The sequence below is a fragment of the Liolophura sinensis genome, chromosome 1, assembly GCF_032854445.1.
Source record: "Liolophura sinensis isolate JHLJ2023 chromosome 1, CUHK_Ljap_v2, whole genome shotgun sequence".
Taxonomy (NCBI): domain Eukaryota; kingdom Metazoa; phylum Mollusca; class Polyplacophora; order Chitonida; family Chitonidae; genus Liolophura; species Liolophura sinensis.
In genome coordinates, this window is record NC_088295.1 from 40363276 (window position 1) to 40379873 (window position 16598).

A 16598-nucleotide genomic window follows, 5' to 3' on the forward strand; every position below is an offset into this window, starting at 1 on the left:
CTGGGTCAAAGGGAATTCCTACTGACAGGCGCCCCTTAACTCTTCAGTCGGATTGCATGTAGCCACCAGCGATTTTGCGGTTTACAATAATTTTAGCCGATCCAGTACACCATGTACTTGTTACAGTGTAAGCATATTCTTTACATAAGCTGTTAAACGGCTTGTGGCAGCCTTTTCCTTGCTATAACCACGGCTATTGGTACAGACTGTCCACAGGCACTTCGAACCGACCAATAGAGCAAAATAAAATACTACAGTATATAATACGTATCCTAAAATACAGTACCATATATTGGAGTATTTAATTTTGCTCTATTGGTCGGTTCCAAATGCCTGTGAGATTGTCTTTCTCATACAACTAAAAGAAAAACGAAACAAACATTTTCTTTGAAATGGAAGAAGTTTATTTCACAGGTTTATTGTATAGCATATCCCTTTTTCTGCATAATGATGACCTATCAACACAAATATCATATTGGATATGACTTGTACAGTACATGTTTATAACCTGATTTAAATTGTACGCATGTCTCTCACCACTAATTACACTGAATGGCCACATATATAACCATTTCACCAGATATTTTACCATAGACTCATTCATATAATTCATATACATGTAATATTCACACAATGTATATATATATGTAGTATATTCAATAACATATGTTGCAGAGGCCTAGCTATTACAGGATAAGATTAACATCACATTCAAGAAGGTGCCAAATAATTACACAATAAAATTAACAACTGTTTCAAGAAGGTGCCAAATAATTACACAATGAGATTAGTATCACTTTCAAGAGGGTGCCAAAAAATTACACATTATGGTTAACAATTCTTTAAATGAGGTGGGGGGCCTCCATGGCTCAGTTGGTTAGCGCACTAGCGCAGCATAATGACCCAGGAGCCTCTCACCAATGCGGTTGCTGTGAGTTCCAGTCCAGCTCATGAGGGCCGTACGTGGGAAGGTTTGCCAGCAGCCTGCAGATGGCTGTGGGTTTCCCCCGGTTTCCACCCGTCATAAAGCTGGCCGCGGTCGTATAAGTGAAATATTCTTGAGTACGGCCGTAAAACACCTATCAAATAAATAAGTAAATTAAACAAGGTGAAAAAAACTACTTTTCACAGTATGTTTACATATAGGTCTACATAGGCCAACATGTAAAAGCATACCCTAAATGACCCTAAATTTCATGCATGGTTAACTTGCCCACTTTTCCTGATTGAGAGGTCTGTTGATTTTAGAAACATGTTCTGAGGTTTGCTCGGAACACAGGATAATATTCGGCTGGAAAATTGTAAGTTTCACAACCAAAAAAAGTATTTTGTGACAATATATTTGCCTCTAGAAATGCACTTTTGTTGGCGAAATTTTATTTATTTATTTGATTGGTGTTTTACTCTGTACTCAGGATTGACGGTGCTCAGTATCATGGTGGGAGGAAACAAGGGGTGAAATTTTAGGTCATGTAGGCTAGTTCTGTAACAGTTTCCATGTGAATGTACACAACCAAATTAATTTCCTTAAAATATTGTAAATAATAGGAGCTCTCACGCTTATCTAGATGCATTTCCGTTCTGTTACTCCCAAGGAACAATGTTATATGCAAATACATAAATGAGTAGGCTTTTGACTGATGTACACTGAGGTATGCATGTTTAATTTATGGTTCTTCCGTTACAGTTTTTGATCAGTCATGCCACATAATGAACTAGTTTCAACATCATACAATTTGCATAACACAAACGTTAGAGGTTAGACAGAATACATGTACATTTATCACTTCAAACTTGTTAACCAGGGTTGCATGTTTCATACACTGTATATTGATTTGTGCAATTTTACTGTCCTTCCTTTAGTTAGCTGCAGCATAGTAATAATGAATTGCTAAAAACAAAGCATTTCTACAAGTCCCATCTCAGGTCTACACCAGTGTGATATTCATGATCACATGGAATCACACACGCACCTGTCTTTATGTAGGCATGGGTCAACAAAGAAGTCTTTGTATGTCCAAATATAATCAGATTACCCTAAATTTGGAAAATAGCCTAACAATTGTAAAACTTATTTTCTCTACCTGGCTTAGTACTTGTCAATCATATTTTTTACTACTGTAGTTTTTCCACGGCTGAAAAATTACTCCTAATTTATAATAATGATCAGCAATAAATTATTGAATATACCCCATGCAGAGATAATGATTCTGTCATTCTGCACATTTGCAAAGAATGAGAACACCTGACACCTGTGCACAGGGATAGAGGGGTGGGGTGTTACAGAGCGCACCTCACTACCCCACTGTTCTACTCCCAGTGACATGAACTTTCCAAGTTTGGAGAACAGTAAGTTTGTTCACAAAACAGAACAACGTTCAGCTAATTAAAAATCTCTTAATACATGAGTTATTGTAAAAGCATTTGAGCATGTTCATTGTATACATCGAATATTCAGACACTTCCTACACATCTGTTCAAGAATTCTGCTGTGTACATAACTGGTCATGGCTTCACAAAGTAGCCAGTACTTTTATTATGATAAATATCATAATTTACTTTCCCAAGTTCACAGAATAAATACATAAAAACAGGTTTTGATTGTGAAATCCAATTAAGCATTTACACCATATTGATTTTAACATCACAAATATATGGATCACAACTTCTATTTATTCAGTGAGCAACATTTGGTATAGGTACTAATACCATTATCAAGCATCATATGACAAATGTCATGGTGTGTGAAGAACAAATGGAACACAGCTCAACACAACTCTACTAATAAATGTAATCAGCTGGACATGTACAACATGGTCAGGAAACGCCATCCCACTGTACAATCTAACAATTCCATCTGCGTTAGCACTCAAGCAGAATTTGGTTCCATTACTTAGCAGTGTTCATTATTCTTTACAAAGGGAAACATTTTCTGCCTAAACAAGTCAGTTTCATGCTGCATAAAAACTCATCATTTTTTGCAGCAGTGCTTGTGAACTACAGTGCACATCTTTGCTTTAGCATCAAAACTACACAGAAACAGTGACGAATTACAGAAAAAAACCACACTGTTCACTGCTTGGACTGACTTCTTTCAGGTGGATTATGTTCATCATTCGGCCCAAAGCAGCTGTAGTCCACCTATAGGGCTATGCATTATAGCACACTGGTCACTGCACGTACTTGAAACCCCTACTTCATTATTTATATTTGCATCCATAGATTACCGGGCTCATATTTATTAGGCAACTTAACTCATAAATTGCAAGTACTTAAACAACCACACTCAGGCCTGGAAAGAACTCAAATTGTGGTTGATGGTTCATTGTTCTACAGTGAAGAATCAGTGTACAAATTTTAAACTTCCTTAAGTAAATCATTTTAATAGTAGCTCTGTTTGAATTTTGAGTGAAGTGTTAACATGTTTGTTGATATGTCAACACTAAGATGCCATTCCATGTCCACAGGTGGTCTAGCTCTGAAACAGTGGAGCCAGTGAAGGCTAGATTGGCAAATAAAACATACTTGACACAACCATTTTTGAGGTGGCACTAGTTTCTCACATGTGATAATGCAAAGCTTTTGTACTACCCAGATTTTTATGGGCACAAGCATCAAATGAAAAAATGAACTGCTCAATCCTGAGACAACTGTTTTGTATGTAGTGGTGGGGCTCATTAGCACTGATTGAAAATCTTCCACTTTCTCTTCTTTTCCACTAAATGAGTACATGTACTAATATTATCAGGCAAACAGCTGACTGTGTCAATGACTTTCCTGGAAAAACACTTATGGTGCCAGCTGGGCACCTGCTGTTAATATTTGTATGTTACTACCTATTGAGTAAAAAGGTTGCATCTAGAAGTATTTCTTGCCTCACACTGAAATTTTAAAATGCTGGCCTAGTTGTAAACATTCAAATCACAGATATTGAAATCCTTCCAACAAGAAACACAGGTTGTATCACTCTAAGAAAAATATACTGTTGAAATGTGTTGCACAAAGTCGCTTAACTTCCTCTGAAAAAAAGAAGGAAATAAAATATGCAGAATTATCATAAATTTCAATCAAGTAACATTTTTAGGTTTTAACTTCTTTTTTTTACTCTGTAGCATATATCAGGTGAAGGACTCATCACAAGAGCAATTTTAAAAACATGAAGACAGTATTGTGGCAATATAGACTAGGATACTCAACAATGCTTGAAGGTGTGCACTGACATAATGGTCAGTCATGTTTTCTTAAATACTGAACAAGAATACATACATGTATGTTTTTTGTTTTTTTTTACAGAACAGTTTACTTCTACAAACTGGAGTTAACACCAATACTTAGGTTACCTAAATTACCCTCTGCAGATTACTACTCTGTACGATTGGCAGCTCTACCAACTCACAACTACCATGGTGGCGTGTGGCCTACAGTACTGATTGCTGTGGTAATTAAGTGAACGTAACGTTAAAGAGTGCTTTGTGAAACTGGGCCCACAGGAAAACCCATAACCATCTGCAGACTGCTGGCAGACCTTCTCTCATACAGAGGAATCTGCATGAGCAGTGGCTAACCACCTTGGCCACAGAGGCACCCTCAGTTTCTGCAAGATACTCATTTGTTTTACTGTTTCCTCTATGTATCACTATGAAGTTGACTTGAACTCCTGCACAACACTGCCATCATTTACATTAAAATTTACAAACCATGGATTTCTACAGGACTGACAACAGTTAGCTTTTAAAAGATAGTCTTTTTCATTCTTTACTATGTAATGGACTTCCACAACTCCTGTGTGACACTGTACTAAGTTTACATACCATTGATTTCTATAAGATTGGCATTTTTCTGATTGAGCACAACATAAAACTCCCTCTGGTCAGACTTCTTGCCAACCACCCAACAGTCCGTCAGCGTCTTCATTACTGTCTCTCCATTCTCATCATTCCTACAACAATCAAATCCCGCCTACAGCAATCTCCATTTCTTCAGTTTTAAAAATAAAAATACTGACGAAATAAATAAAGGTTGAAGACATTTAAATACATGATTGGAAAGCTTTGAAAAACTGGAAAATCATGAAAACAAACAACATCTGACAAAACCAAAAGTTGGATTTTAGGCTTTATGTTTATTTCGTTCTTAGATTTTTTAGTGTCAGCTAACTCGTAAGACACAAAATAAAGTTGGTGTCGCGTAATTGTCTTTAAAACAAATGAGTGACAGCCAGGAAATCTAAGATTGCATAAACCTACAAACCATGTAAGGTCAGAGTTGATATCGCCGAGCAGTTTCAGTGTCTCAGGGGGTATGTGGATGTTGGCAGACTTCTTGCTGTCCGTGTGGACGGTGGTTTTTTGTGCCAGATTCATGTGGTTAAAGTATATGTACCTGTACTGAGGCTCTGCCAGGTTGCTGTCAACACAAAACAGAACAGAAGTGAAGTCTCTTTCCTAAGTCAACTATATACCTGTACTGAAGCTCTGCAAGGTTGCTGTCAACACAAAACAGAATAGAAGTGAAGTCTCTTTCCTAAGTCAACTATATACCTGTGCTGAAGCTCTGCCAGGTTGCTGTCAACACAAAACAGAATAGAAGAGAAGTCTCTTTCCTAATTCAACTATATACCTGTACTGAAGCTCTGACAGGTTGCTGTCAACACAAAATAGAACAGAAGTGAGGTCTCTTTCCTAAGTCAACTATATACCTGTACTGATGCTCTGCCAGGTTGCTGTCAACACAAAACAGAATAGAAGTGAAGTCTCTTTCCTTAGTCAACTATATACCTGTGCTGAAGCTCTGACAGGTTGCTGTCAACACAAAACAGAATAGAAGTGAAGTCTCTTTCCTAAGTCAACTATATACCTGTGCTGATGCTCTGCCAGGCTGCTGTCAACACAAAACAGAATAGAAGTGAAGTCTCTTTCCTTAGTCAACTATATACCTGTACTGAAGCTCTGACAGGTTGCTGTCAACACAAAACAGAATAGAAGTGAAGTCTCTTTCCTAAGTCAACTATATACCTGTACTGAGGCTCTGCCAGGTTGCTGTCAACACAAAACAGAATAGAAGGGAAGTTTCTTTCCTAAGTCAACTATATACCTGTACTGAAGCTCTGCCAGGTTGCTGTTAACACAAAACAGAACAGAAGTGAAGTCTCTTTCCTAAGTCAACTATATACCTGTACTGAAGCTCTGCCAGGTGGCTGTCAACACAAAACAGAGTAGAAGGGAAGTCTCTTTCCTAAGTCAACTATATACCTGTGCTGAAGCTCTGCCAAGTGGCTGTCAACACAAAACAGAATAGAAGAGAAGTCTCTTTCATAAGTCAACTATATACCTGAAGTGAAGCTCTGACAGGCTGCTGTCAACACAAAACAGAATAGAAGTGAAGTCTCTTTCCTAAGTCAACTATATACCTGAAGTGAAGCTCTGACAGGTTGCTGTCAACACAAAACAGAATAGAAGAGAAGTCTCTTTCCTAAGTCAACTATATACCTGTACTGAAGCTCTGACAGGTTGCTGTCAACACACACAGAATAAAAGTGAAGTCTCTTTCCTAAGTCAACTATATACCTGTGCTGAAGCTCTGACAGGTTGCTGTCAACACAAAACAGAATAGAAGAGAAGTCTCTTTCGTAAGTCAACTATATACCTGTACTGAAGCTCTGCCAGGTTGCTGTCAACACAAAACAGAATAGAAGTGAAGTCTCTTTCCTAAGTCAACTATATACCTGAAGTAAAGCTCTGCCAGGTTGCTGTTAACACAAAACAGAATAGAAGAGAAGTCTCTTTCCTAAGTCAACTATATACCTGTACTGAAGCTCTGCCAGGTGGCTGTCAACACAAAACAGAGTAGAAGGGAAGTCTCTTTCCTAAGTCAACTATATACCTGTACTGAAGCTCTGCCAAGTGGCTGTCAACACAAAACAGAATAGAAGAGAAGTCTCTTTCCTAAGTCAACTATATACCTGAAGTGAAGCTCTGACAGGCTGCTGTCAACACAAAACAGAATAGAAGAGAAGTCTCTTTCCTAAGTCAACTATATACCTGAAGTAAAGCTCTGCCAGGTTGCTGTCAACACAAAACAGAATAGAAGGGAAGTCTCTTTCCTAAGTGAATGTTACACATATATCAGGGCAGTAGGTTTCATGGGTGAGGATATCAGTGTGCCTTAAGTAAATCAAAGATTTAATTCGGCGAATTTCCCCTCAAGTCACCGTAAAAGGCAAAACTGTCTTCAGCAATCTTCATGTAAGAGCATATGCTTTGTGACATTGTGTGTAGACATGATGGCAAAATACATCAACTAAAGATGACTTTGAGACAAATGAATTTTTGCAACACTCCAAATTAACATCAGTGCTTATATTGTCAAATTTAAAACTTTACCGAATATTTCAATTAGTAAATAAAAACCGGCCTGCTCTGAATTACCTTCCTTGTTACCTGACAGTGACTATGACATAATGTGAGACTAGTTTTTGAGGCCTTAAACCAGCACAAACGGCGTGGGACAAGCATCGTGCATTATGTAGGTTATTTCACTACAGTGACAAATATTTTCTAGGCAACGAACATGATATCAGCCATTGGGAGTTGCAGAAATGTTGAGAGATCTTAAATGGAGTCAATGATTTTCAGCCTAGATAGAATATACGTATCTGACAGAGTTCGCTGAAGCTATCAACCCCTATTATATTTAATGAGGGCCGAGATTTTTAAATAACCTTCAAATGGATTTTAAAGAATACATGGCTGTTTATCCTGGGCTTTCCAAATTAGCTTACAAAATAAAATCTATTTTAAAGCTAAGTCTTCAACTAGCTTGTGCCTCTGTCACTCCAAACTTGCCTTTGGCGATTTTCTGAAGTCTCACCTAACCACAGCTTACTCCTAAAAACGCACCTTTTGAATGGGAGAGTGACCTCCAGAAAGTAATTCAAAGAGGCCCTATGGCAGGATGAAGCCCTGAGTATCTGTGCGGGCTGCCACAGAAGCCACAACAAGATTAATGTGAATTCTGGTTGATCTTACCCCAGTCCAGTTCTCTTGGAGTATTGTTCCCCAATATCTGAGGCCAGGGCTGTCAGCTGAGGGCCCAGGAAAGTGTCCAACTTCTGACACAGGTCAAAGGTTGGAGGGTTGGATGCTACAAACACATTGCAAATATTGCAAAATACATTAGGGCATGTACATGTAACCTTTGTAGTTATAGAATATAGCTGTCAAATGAGCCTAGGCCATTGGCCTGCTTCACATTCAGTGGCTTTTTTGTCTAGTTATCATGCACCCTGTGGCCTGCAGTTTTAAGTGTTGTTGGCCCAAGAGTTAAGTGTTGTTATTGAAAAGTTACATGAAAACTCAACTGGTTTAAACTCAACAGGTGCCAACCATCAGTGACCTGTTAGGGATACATCATCACCATGGTTAATAATGCAAGACACTGACACTGGTAATCTTGTAAACAATAGAAGACATTGACACTGGGAGCCTGGTAAACAATGGTTACCAGTGTCCATGTCTTCCATTGTCAATCTTGTAGACAATGGAACACACAATGGCATCAATAACCATGTAGATAATGGAACACACCACTGCAACAATAACCTTATAGATAATGGAACACACCACTGCAACAATAACCGTGTAGATAATGGAACACACCACTGCAACAATAACCTCATAGATAATGGAACACACCACTGCAACAATAACCGTGTAGATAATGGAACACACCACTGCAACAATAACCGTGTAGATAATGGAACACACCACTGTAACAATAACCTCATAGATAATGGAACACACCACTGCAACCTGCAACAATAGCCTTATAGATAATGGAACACACCACTGCAACCTGCAACAATAGCCTTATAGATAATGGAACACACCACTGCAACAATAACCTCATAGATAATGGAACACACCACTGCAACCTGCAACAATAGCCTTATAGATAATGGAACACACCACTGCAACAATAACCTTGTAGATAATGGAACACACCACTGCAACAATAATGGCAGACAGTGATTCGGATGTACTGATGTGTGTTTGGACACTCAGGCTCTTGTAGAAACAGTCACCACACAAACTCACCTCTAATGAACAGACACACACTAGCACTGAGAGCCTTGTAGACCAACAATAAAGTGTCTTCATTTGGTCTTTCTGTATTCACATAAACTCTTGGGATTTTCCCCATCTTTTCCGTGTCTTTCATGTTTGGAGGGCCAGTAATAAACCTTTAGGGAAAAGTGAACAAAATAAATTTCAGTGTTGATTATACTGTAATTCTTCAACCATTTCGCATATTTGCAAGGTGTTTATTCAAGCATATTCTGAAGGCATTATTCTGTGCAGACTGACAAAATTATAAATTATAAACTTACAAATGTGCATAAATTGCCCATGAAAGTTGCTCTTTCATATGCGAAAGTTGAGGAATTAGGGAAAGTACATTTAAAAGTCACTTTTCCAATATCAAACACAAAAAGCATGTTGAGAACATTTTGACTTTACTCTGACTATCATTCTGACCCATGAGTAACGCTGTTCTTTTGAGTACTCCTGTTATGATTTTCAAACAGATCTTTCATGACATTAAGGTTAAAAGTGAATACCATGCTGGTGATGCCACAGGAACATCTAGTGGCTGCTAGTTTTATTACGCTTGTACATACATTTTATTTACAACGAATGAAGGTTTGTGGGACATTCAAAGAGGTTCAGTTACAGAAAATTTATTCTAAAGGTGACACTTACTTGCCATAGTGCGCGCTGACTCCCAGTAAAGGGATCGCTGGCTTGGTCGAGTTGCCAACAGCAGCATGTAGCTCCTGCTCCATATAATTTGGGAACAGACTTGTCGTCAAGTATCGATAAATTATTCTCATATCATCTTGCTCCAAGCCACTCCTAGAAAAAACAAGGGTGATGAGAAACCCGATACCTCGCTGGTAATAGCTTCAATTCAAATGGCAGCCTAGGTTTCATGATGATATGTAGAAAAGTGATAACAGCTTAATCAAACATGAAACCTTACACTAAGGCTACATATACACCTGTGAAGTGAATGTGAACACAACAAGTCTAAAGAATGGTACCAAAACAAAAAAATGAAGTGTAATGTCCACATGTCAAGCATGTTTATCAAGCCTAAACAAAAAAGCTTACTTCTCATGGCGAGCTAAAAATGTAAATATTCCTAATTATTCGAAATGAGTAAATCTCCAAATCCTGTTCATCATTCCCACCAAGTTTCATAAAGATAATATGAAAAAAATTAGAATATCTGACACAGACATAAAACCTCATCCTGGCCAACAAAACTAAATACTACTGGCGATGATAAAATGGCAAATTCAAAAATCGGATAATTTGAATAAAAATGCAAATATACCTAATTATTTAAAATTATTTCTTTCATGAAGTCTTCAAAGCAAGACCAGCATGCCTACAAAGTTTCAGCAAGAAGGTGTAAAAACTGCGGCAACATCTGACCCAAACAAAAAGCCTTACCCTGGCCTACTATAGTACTGGTTTTTGTCCAAAATCTGATAATTTGAATGAAAATGCAAACATCCTTAATTTATAATCAAAATGAGTAAACGTCCAAATCATGTTCATCATTTCCACCAAGTTTCATGAAGTTGATGTGAAAACTGTGAGACAAGCAGACCCAAGCATAACTCCTTACTCAACTGATCCAAACAAAAAAGGCTAACTTGGACACCCAGACCGACACTGACACCGAAACCGGCACCTAAACTAACACCACTTTTCCCCCACACTCACAACACCTCGCCTTACTTCCTAACATCGAGCTAAAAATGTGTCACAGGTAAACCAGTGCATTTACACATGGATCATTGATAAATCCTGTGAGAAATATAAGACACAGCAGTATATATAATGAAACATTATATATACTCTTTTTTCATATATACATTGCCAAAAGCGTGTTATTTATCTGACTGGCATTTTACACATTCCTCAAGAATATTTTGTATAGGTGATGAAACCGGGGTAGAGGCCAGGACAGGCCACCACCCTTCTCCATGTACCTTGCCTTCACATCTTAGAATGGATCTTAGCGGACACGATTGTACAAAGAGATCGCAGCTACAATTGATTGAGTTTACCAAAAATTATGCCACTTGTACAAAGAAATTGTGAAAAAGATGATTGTAACTTTTCATAGTCAAGACCATGATCATAGGCCAACACCAACTTTGACTCCTACATAGTGGTGGTTGGTATATATGGAAAATGTACCAGTCAATAACTTTTTCTTGCTTTCATTTTTAAAAGAGTTTCTCATCATAATGATTCAGCAGCTGACAAGAACATCTGAAAAACTTGCAACATCTCTTTTTTTGAGACTTAATTTTGAAGCGATTGTAAATAGTCAAACAGGGTTGACCTAACTGTAATTTTTAAGTTGTAAGTTTGTGCAAGAGTGTGTCGTTTGTAAGTTAGAGCTTTGTGCACAAGGAGAAGAAGCTCCAGCAATAATCAAACAATTGAGAATATTGAAAAATAAACGGACAAATGGCATAAAATCAACAGAATATCCTTCCAATGCCTTGCATATGACTATAATCATGCCATATGGATCACCACTCTACAAAAAAAAATAAACATACATGCCAGTAATAAATTCAGGGACCCTGTGTCGAGAAATGAAGTACTTCCAATAATCAGCTTTACATAAAACAAAAATGTTAGACCAAAATCCAACAGCTTAATTTTCACTTCACATTTTGAAATTTTTTAATCCATCATGAACACTGCTTGTGTGGAAGTGTCATCAACACTGCACTGTACAAACCAAATCAGGACATGACTGTGTGACTTACCAGACTAGCTGATCACTATACAGAAATGTTGTGTACTTGACAGTGGGGAAATTAGCTTCTAGCTGATTAATAAAACACTGAATCCTGAGGTAAGTATTCTTGTCCAGAGGCAGGAAGTGGATCCCATTAAACACATCTAATATATCACTCTGCTCCACCTTCAAGGTTAACAAATACTGAAAGAAAAAAAAAGTGTTTTACTCATTAAAAAAATTAAACGGTTGCATCCTAGTGAAAATCAGAAATCCATACACATATACAGCATATTTCACTCTAGGTTTAAGAATAGCTCAAGAATGCACTTCTACCATATCTTGTTCACCTCTCCCAATTTTACCTAGCTTTTCTTACAAACTACAATATCAAGTCATCTGTTCTCTAATGCAACCACAATTAGCTACACATACATGTAGATAATCATAAATATCTCAGTTACCTATTCTACCTATCCTTCACACAGAAACACCTCCGATACAAACGAAGACTGATAAATATCTTGAAACTGGTTTGCAATGTGGGATAGCATCTCTTTCGTAAGAGTTGCTACTATACTATGTATAGGTCATCCATGGGAACGTCAGTACACATAGGGAAATGTGTGGTTGTTGCAGCAGTGAAACATCATTTAATACTCAAAATCCATCAGACTCAAACACACTTGAGGTACACATTTTCTTTTACTTAATCTGCTGGCTTAGAGCAAATTTCTACATCATTCTCAAACGTCTAAAACAATCTGTGTTTGTATGAATAAAACTGGGCCACAGTAATCTGGGCTTACCCTGGAGAAAAAGTGATCCAGTCTTTGCTGTAGTCCATTTACATCAGTTCTGGACAAAATACTTGTGAATGTTCCATTGAAAAGCTGTAAAATAATAAAAAAAAGAAAGGTAGAGCTAACAGTATTAATGGGTTGAATACAACAAGAATGAATAGTAGATTAAGAAGGAGAGGAGGGGCAGTGAAGAGGTGGAAGGTGGTGCCTTCAGGCCAATTAAACTTGATTCCTCAGTTCTTGTTGAAGTATTTTGGAATATGTGTACCAGCAGCAGGACAACTTTTCATTATCATTATTTCTACCCTCCTTTGTCATTTGCCTTTTGTGACAATTTTTTTAGCCAAAGAAAAAAACATATATTGTGTGGGTAAAATGGTGTGCAGGCCTAGTCCAGGAACTAGGAATCTAGTGTGATAGACTTAAAAGGAATCGCTCGCATAAATATTCTCCTGATAAATGCATTAGTACGGTAAGTAGTAAACAAAAAGTGTAAAAAAAGTTGTAAACAAAAAGTGTAAAAAGTTGCCAGTGCCCAAAACAATTAAATGTGCATAAAATTAGCTTTCGTTCATATTAAATACATTACTGTGCAAATGTTTAGAGTATGGGCAACTGTAAATGTCGGTTTCAAAAGAATTTCATGAAAAATCATGATACTGTACACATGCCAAAACTGTCAACTATAACACTTGTCAGTTTCACAACTCTTTTCTTGCAACTGCAGGACGAGTAGACCATGTATAAATACATGCCATGTATCCGTCACAAGGACACCAAAATATTGAAGATTCAATTGTTACATTCCAAAATTTGTTAGCTGGCGCAAAAAAAAAAAAAAAAAAATTGCTGGTAACTATGTTTGCACATAGATATAATAGGTGTGGGAAGCACACAAGCATAAAGTGGCGGATGGACGGATACCTCTTACTCCTAAATGCTTTCATTTGGGACAAGTGAAAACCACGGAGTGGCATTTGTGTAATATTCGGGTGTACACTTGGGGACGATATTACATGTGTTGTAATGAACATACATGCAAGAGAGTGATTTTTTTTCCTAAAGCATAACATACGACAAACTGCCCAGCCTACACTTGTTAACAGGAAACGTTTGTAACAAAATGTTTTTTTCCAGCATCTCCCTCAATCCTATTTGAGACCACAGACTTCCAGGCATTTGTCTTTTTGCTTTTACATCATGCATACTCGCTCACACACGGCAGTGAAAACACTGTCTAAGTAACACGGGAGTTAATACAACACTCATAAGTTCAAAACCAGGTTTTGTTGACGTTCACATTTTATATATGCAGTGCACATCATCATTGTTATGTTGTCTTACATGCTATAATTTCTGGTTATTATCATCCATACTTCTCTGAATATCATCCAATGTTGTTCATTTCCCTATAAAATCCCATGTTACCTTTCACCTCGCCGAGTGAAGTGCCCTGTCTCGAAAGCATTTCATCTTTACATAAGTAACAACAAATCAACTTTCATAATACATATAGTTATCAAAACACCTGAGATACTTGACACAGACTTACTGTGAACATCCTGTAGGATTGCCTTAACACAGCCTCAAACACTGAATCCTGCACATCCTCCTCGTGGTATTCATTATATGTGATCCCATCTTTACTAACCTTCTCTGTGACAGGAATACTCACCGTCTGCAAACAACACATAAACATTGTAACTACAACTTTTCAGTGTCAGTTCCCATTCGTATTGACAACGTTCAATGTATGTATGTATGCTTGGGACTGTACATCAAACTGAACAATTTGTTGGTTACGTGATGATGAGAAGTCAACAGGTGTGTTTACGTATACTGTATCTTCTTGTGGCAGGGCGAGTCCATGCCGTCAAACTGTTGCCACCACTGAAGTGTCATTCTGAAGACACCCCACCCAGTCACATTATACTGACACCAGGCCAACCAGTCCCGTTTCCTTGCTCTAACCTCTCAGTGGTGAGTGCCAAGCATGGCACCAACAAGTACCATTTTCAAAGTCTTTGGTATGACCCATACAGGGTTTGATCCCGCGTTTCCAGACTTTGAGGCAAACACTCTAACCATTAGGCCACCAAAGCAGTCAAACACCATTCTATTGTGTGATATAAATAACCCTCTCTAATATATGTGAGAATACCTGCTGTCTGCAAACAATACATCCCGGTACATCAGCATCATAAATCATCTGAGCTAGCCAAGCCCCATAACTAATGAACTCTAAAATTACATGCAGTTTACATCCAACAGTCATGAAGATAAAATTAAATTATTATTTTGTTAACTATTTTGAACCGTAAGTTGGATGCCATAGCAGAATCCATATCATCATACCCTTATTCAACTTTTAAGGCTTTTCTTCAAGAAAGGTTAATCGTCAAATTAAAAACGTGAGTACATGTATGTACTAACAGCAGCGATCGAAACAACCTGGTAAGCTCACCATAATGACCCAAAAATCTTTTTCAGCCTCCAAAAACAGCTGTCGAGTTTTCATTGTATGTAAACTTTCACAGGGTTTGTCAGAAAATGTTCTGAAATAAAAGAAAAAATAAAATAATAATGCATACTATACTGTCTCTGGAGTGAGCTGGTCATGTATATATATAGGGAAAAATTTTAAATATCCTGTTCATCTACAGCCAGCAATTTAAATTATAAAGTACAGTAAATGACATAAGCTCATGACGTTTTAGAACATCATGTTGAAGACTTACATGTTTTTACAAGGACAATAGGCATTAATCAAAATGAAAGAATATAAACTAATCTGCCTAATGAACTATGTCAGTCTAACACGCCAACATGACAGTATGAGGTACACAGACATGGCAGAAGTACTTTCTGAAATCCTACTACAGTTGTTTAAAACTATCACCAATAACCAATTCACTTACTCAGCAAATTTGATAAGAGCCTCACAAAGTCCAACATTTTTTATCTTTGAATCGATGTCTGTGTCTTTGGGGAAGTAAAACATAATCTTCTTTTCCTCCTAAAAAGTAGAATGTCTTAGATATAATCATCCACATGTATTTTATGTATTTAATCATTTGAGTGTCGTTAAGTGCCCTACTCAAGAAATTTCCTCTCATTAAACGACGGTCAATTTCATGGGTGGAAATGGGAGTACCACAAACTTTTGATAAGTTACTGACTAACTTTCTCACAATATGATAATGTGATCTACAGATAAGCACACCATCTTGGTAGCAGACAAGGCCGGGTTTAACCCAGCAGTTTGTATGTCCTAGAGATTCATTTATCTTTTATGTTAGACAACACAAAGAGGCAAACTGAGATACATGTACATTACACAACACTAGTGGACTTACACCCTGCTGATTGGTATGTGTATTTTATCATTATTAATTATCAAGAGTGAGAAAAATAAGATAGATGCTGCACTGGTAGTTCAAACAGAATTAAATTTTCACTGGCCTTTCATCATACATGAACTGATCTTTTCCTTCATTGAGGACATGCCTATTTATGCAATATCTGGATAATATGAAGACACTATAACAAATGACACACAACCTACAGCATATAATCGGAGGGAACTGCATTGTTCACATGTGTGTCACGACGACGTAAAGGTGTAGTTTGCGTATTTTTCAAACGACATGTAGGCCTACAATAATCTAGGCATATGTACAGCGTATAAATGTTGTGTTCCAAGTGAATAAAACTGTTGTTGAACTTCACTCACTTCGCCTTCTCTCGGTCCATATTCGGAATTAAATATAAAAAAATTAACTAGATTAATAAGTGTCTTCGAACCCATCTTCACTCAGGATGGGTGCAGCTGTCATCAAATACAACAAGGTTTTTTTTTGTATTGTTGACATCTCCTATGTGTTTATCTTCTTTCGCCTCCCATGATTGACTCGTACTACAGTCGTACCTTTCTTCAATACTAGCCAGTGGCGCCATCTAGAATGG

The 16598-nt window shown here is 37.5% G+C and overlaps 1 protein-coding gene across 1 annotated transcript; it reads right to left on the bottom strand.

Moving 5' to 3' along the window:
- Nucleotides 1-381: 381 nt before the first annotated feature.
- On the bottom strand, nucleotides 382-16517 carry LOC135469286 (vacuolar fusion protein CCZ1 homolog). The gene is made up of 12 exons (XM_064747905.1): nucleotides 16366-16517; nucleotides 15551-15648; nucleotides 15097-15187; nucleotides 14185-14310; nucleotides 12639-12722; nucleotides 11858-12033; nucleotides 9762-9914; nucleotides 9096-9241; nucleotides 8028-8142; nucleotides 5251-5406; nucleotides 4812-4939; nucleotides 382-4019 (listed from the first exon to the last, which is right to left on the bottom strand). The coding sequence occupies exons 1-12, from the start codon at nucleotides 16438-16440 to the stop codon at nucleotides 3964-3966; spliced, it is 1404 nt and encodes a 467-aa protein (XP_064603975.1). The 5' UTR covers nucleotides 16441-16517; the 3' UTR covers nucleotides 382-3963.
- Nucleotides 16518-16598: the final 81 nt, after the last annotated feature.

What these genes read in the sequence shown, in the direction of transcription:
- LOC135469286 (XM_064747905.1), bottom strand. Translation starts at nt 16,440, where the DNA reads ATGGGTTCGAAGACACTTATTAATCTAGTTAATTTTTTTATATTTAAT. An exon ending in TGTGTGTCTGTTCATTAGAG is followed by an intron (nt 8,143 to 9,095) that starts GTGAGTTTGTGT and finishes ATGTGTTTGTAG; the next exon opens with CATCCAACCCTCCAACCTTT. An exon ending in TCCAAGAGAACTGGACTGGG is followed by an intron (nt 5,407 to 8,027) that starts GTAAGATCAACC and finishes TTGTGTTGACAG; the next exon opens with CAACCTGGCAGAGCCTCAGT.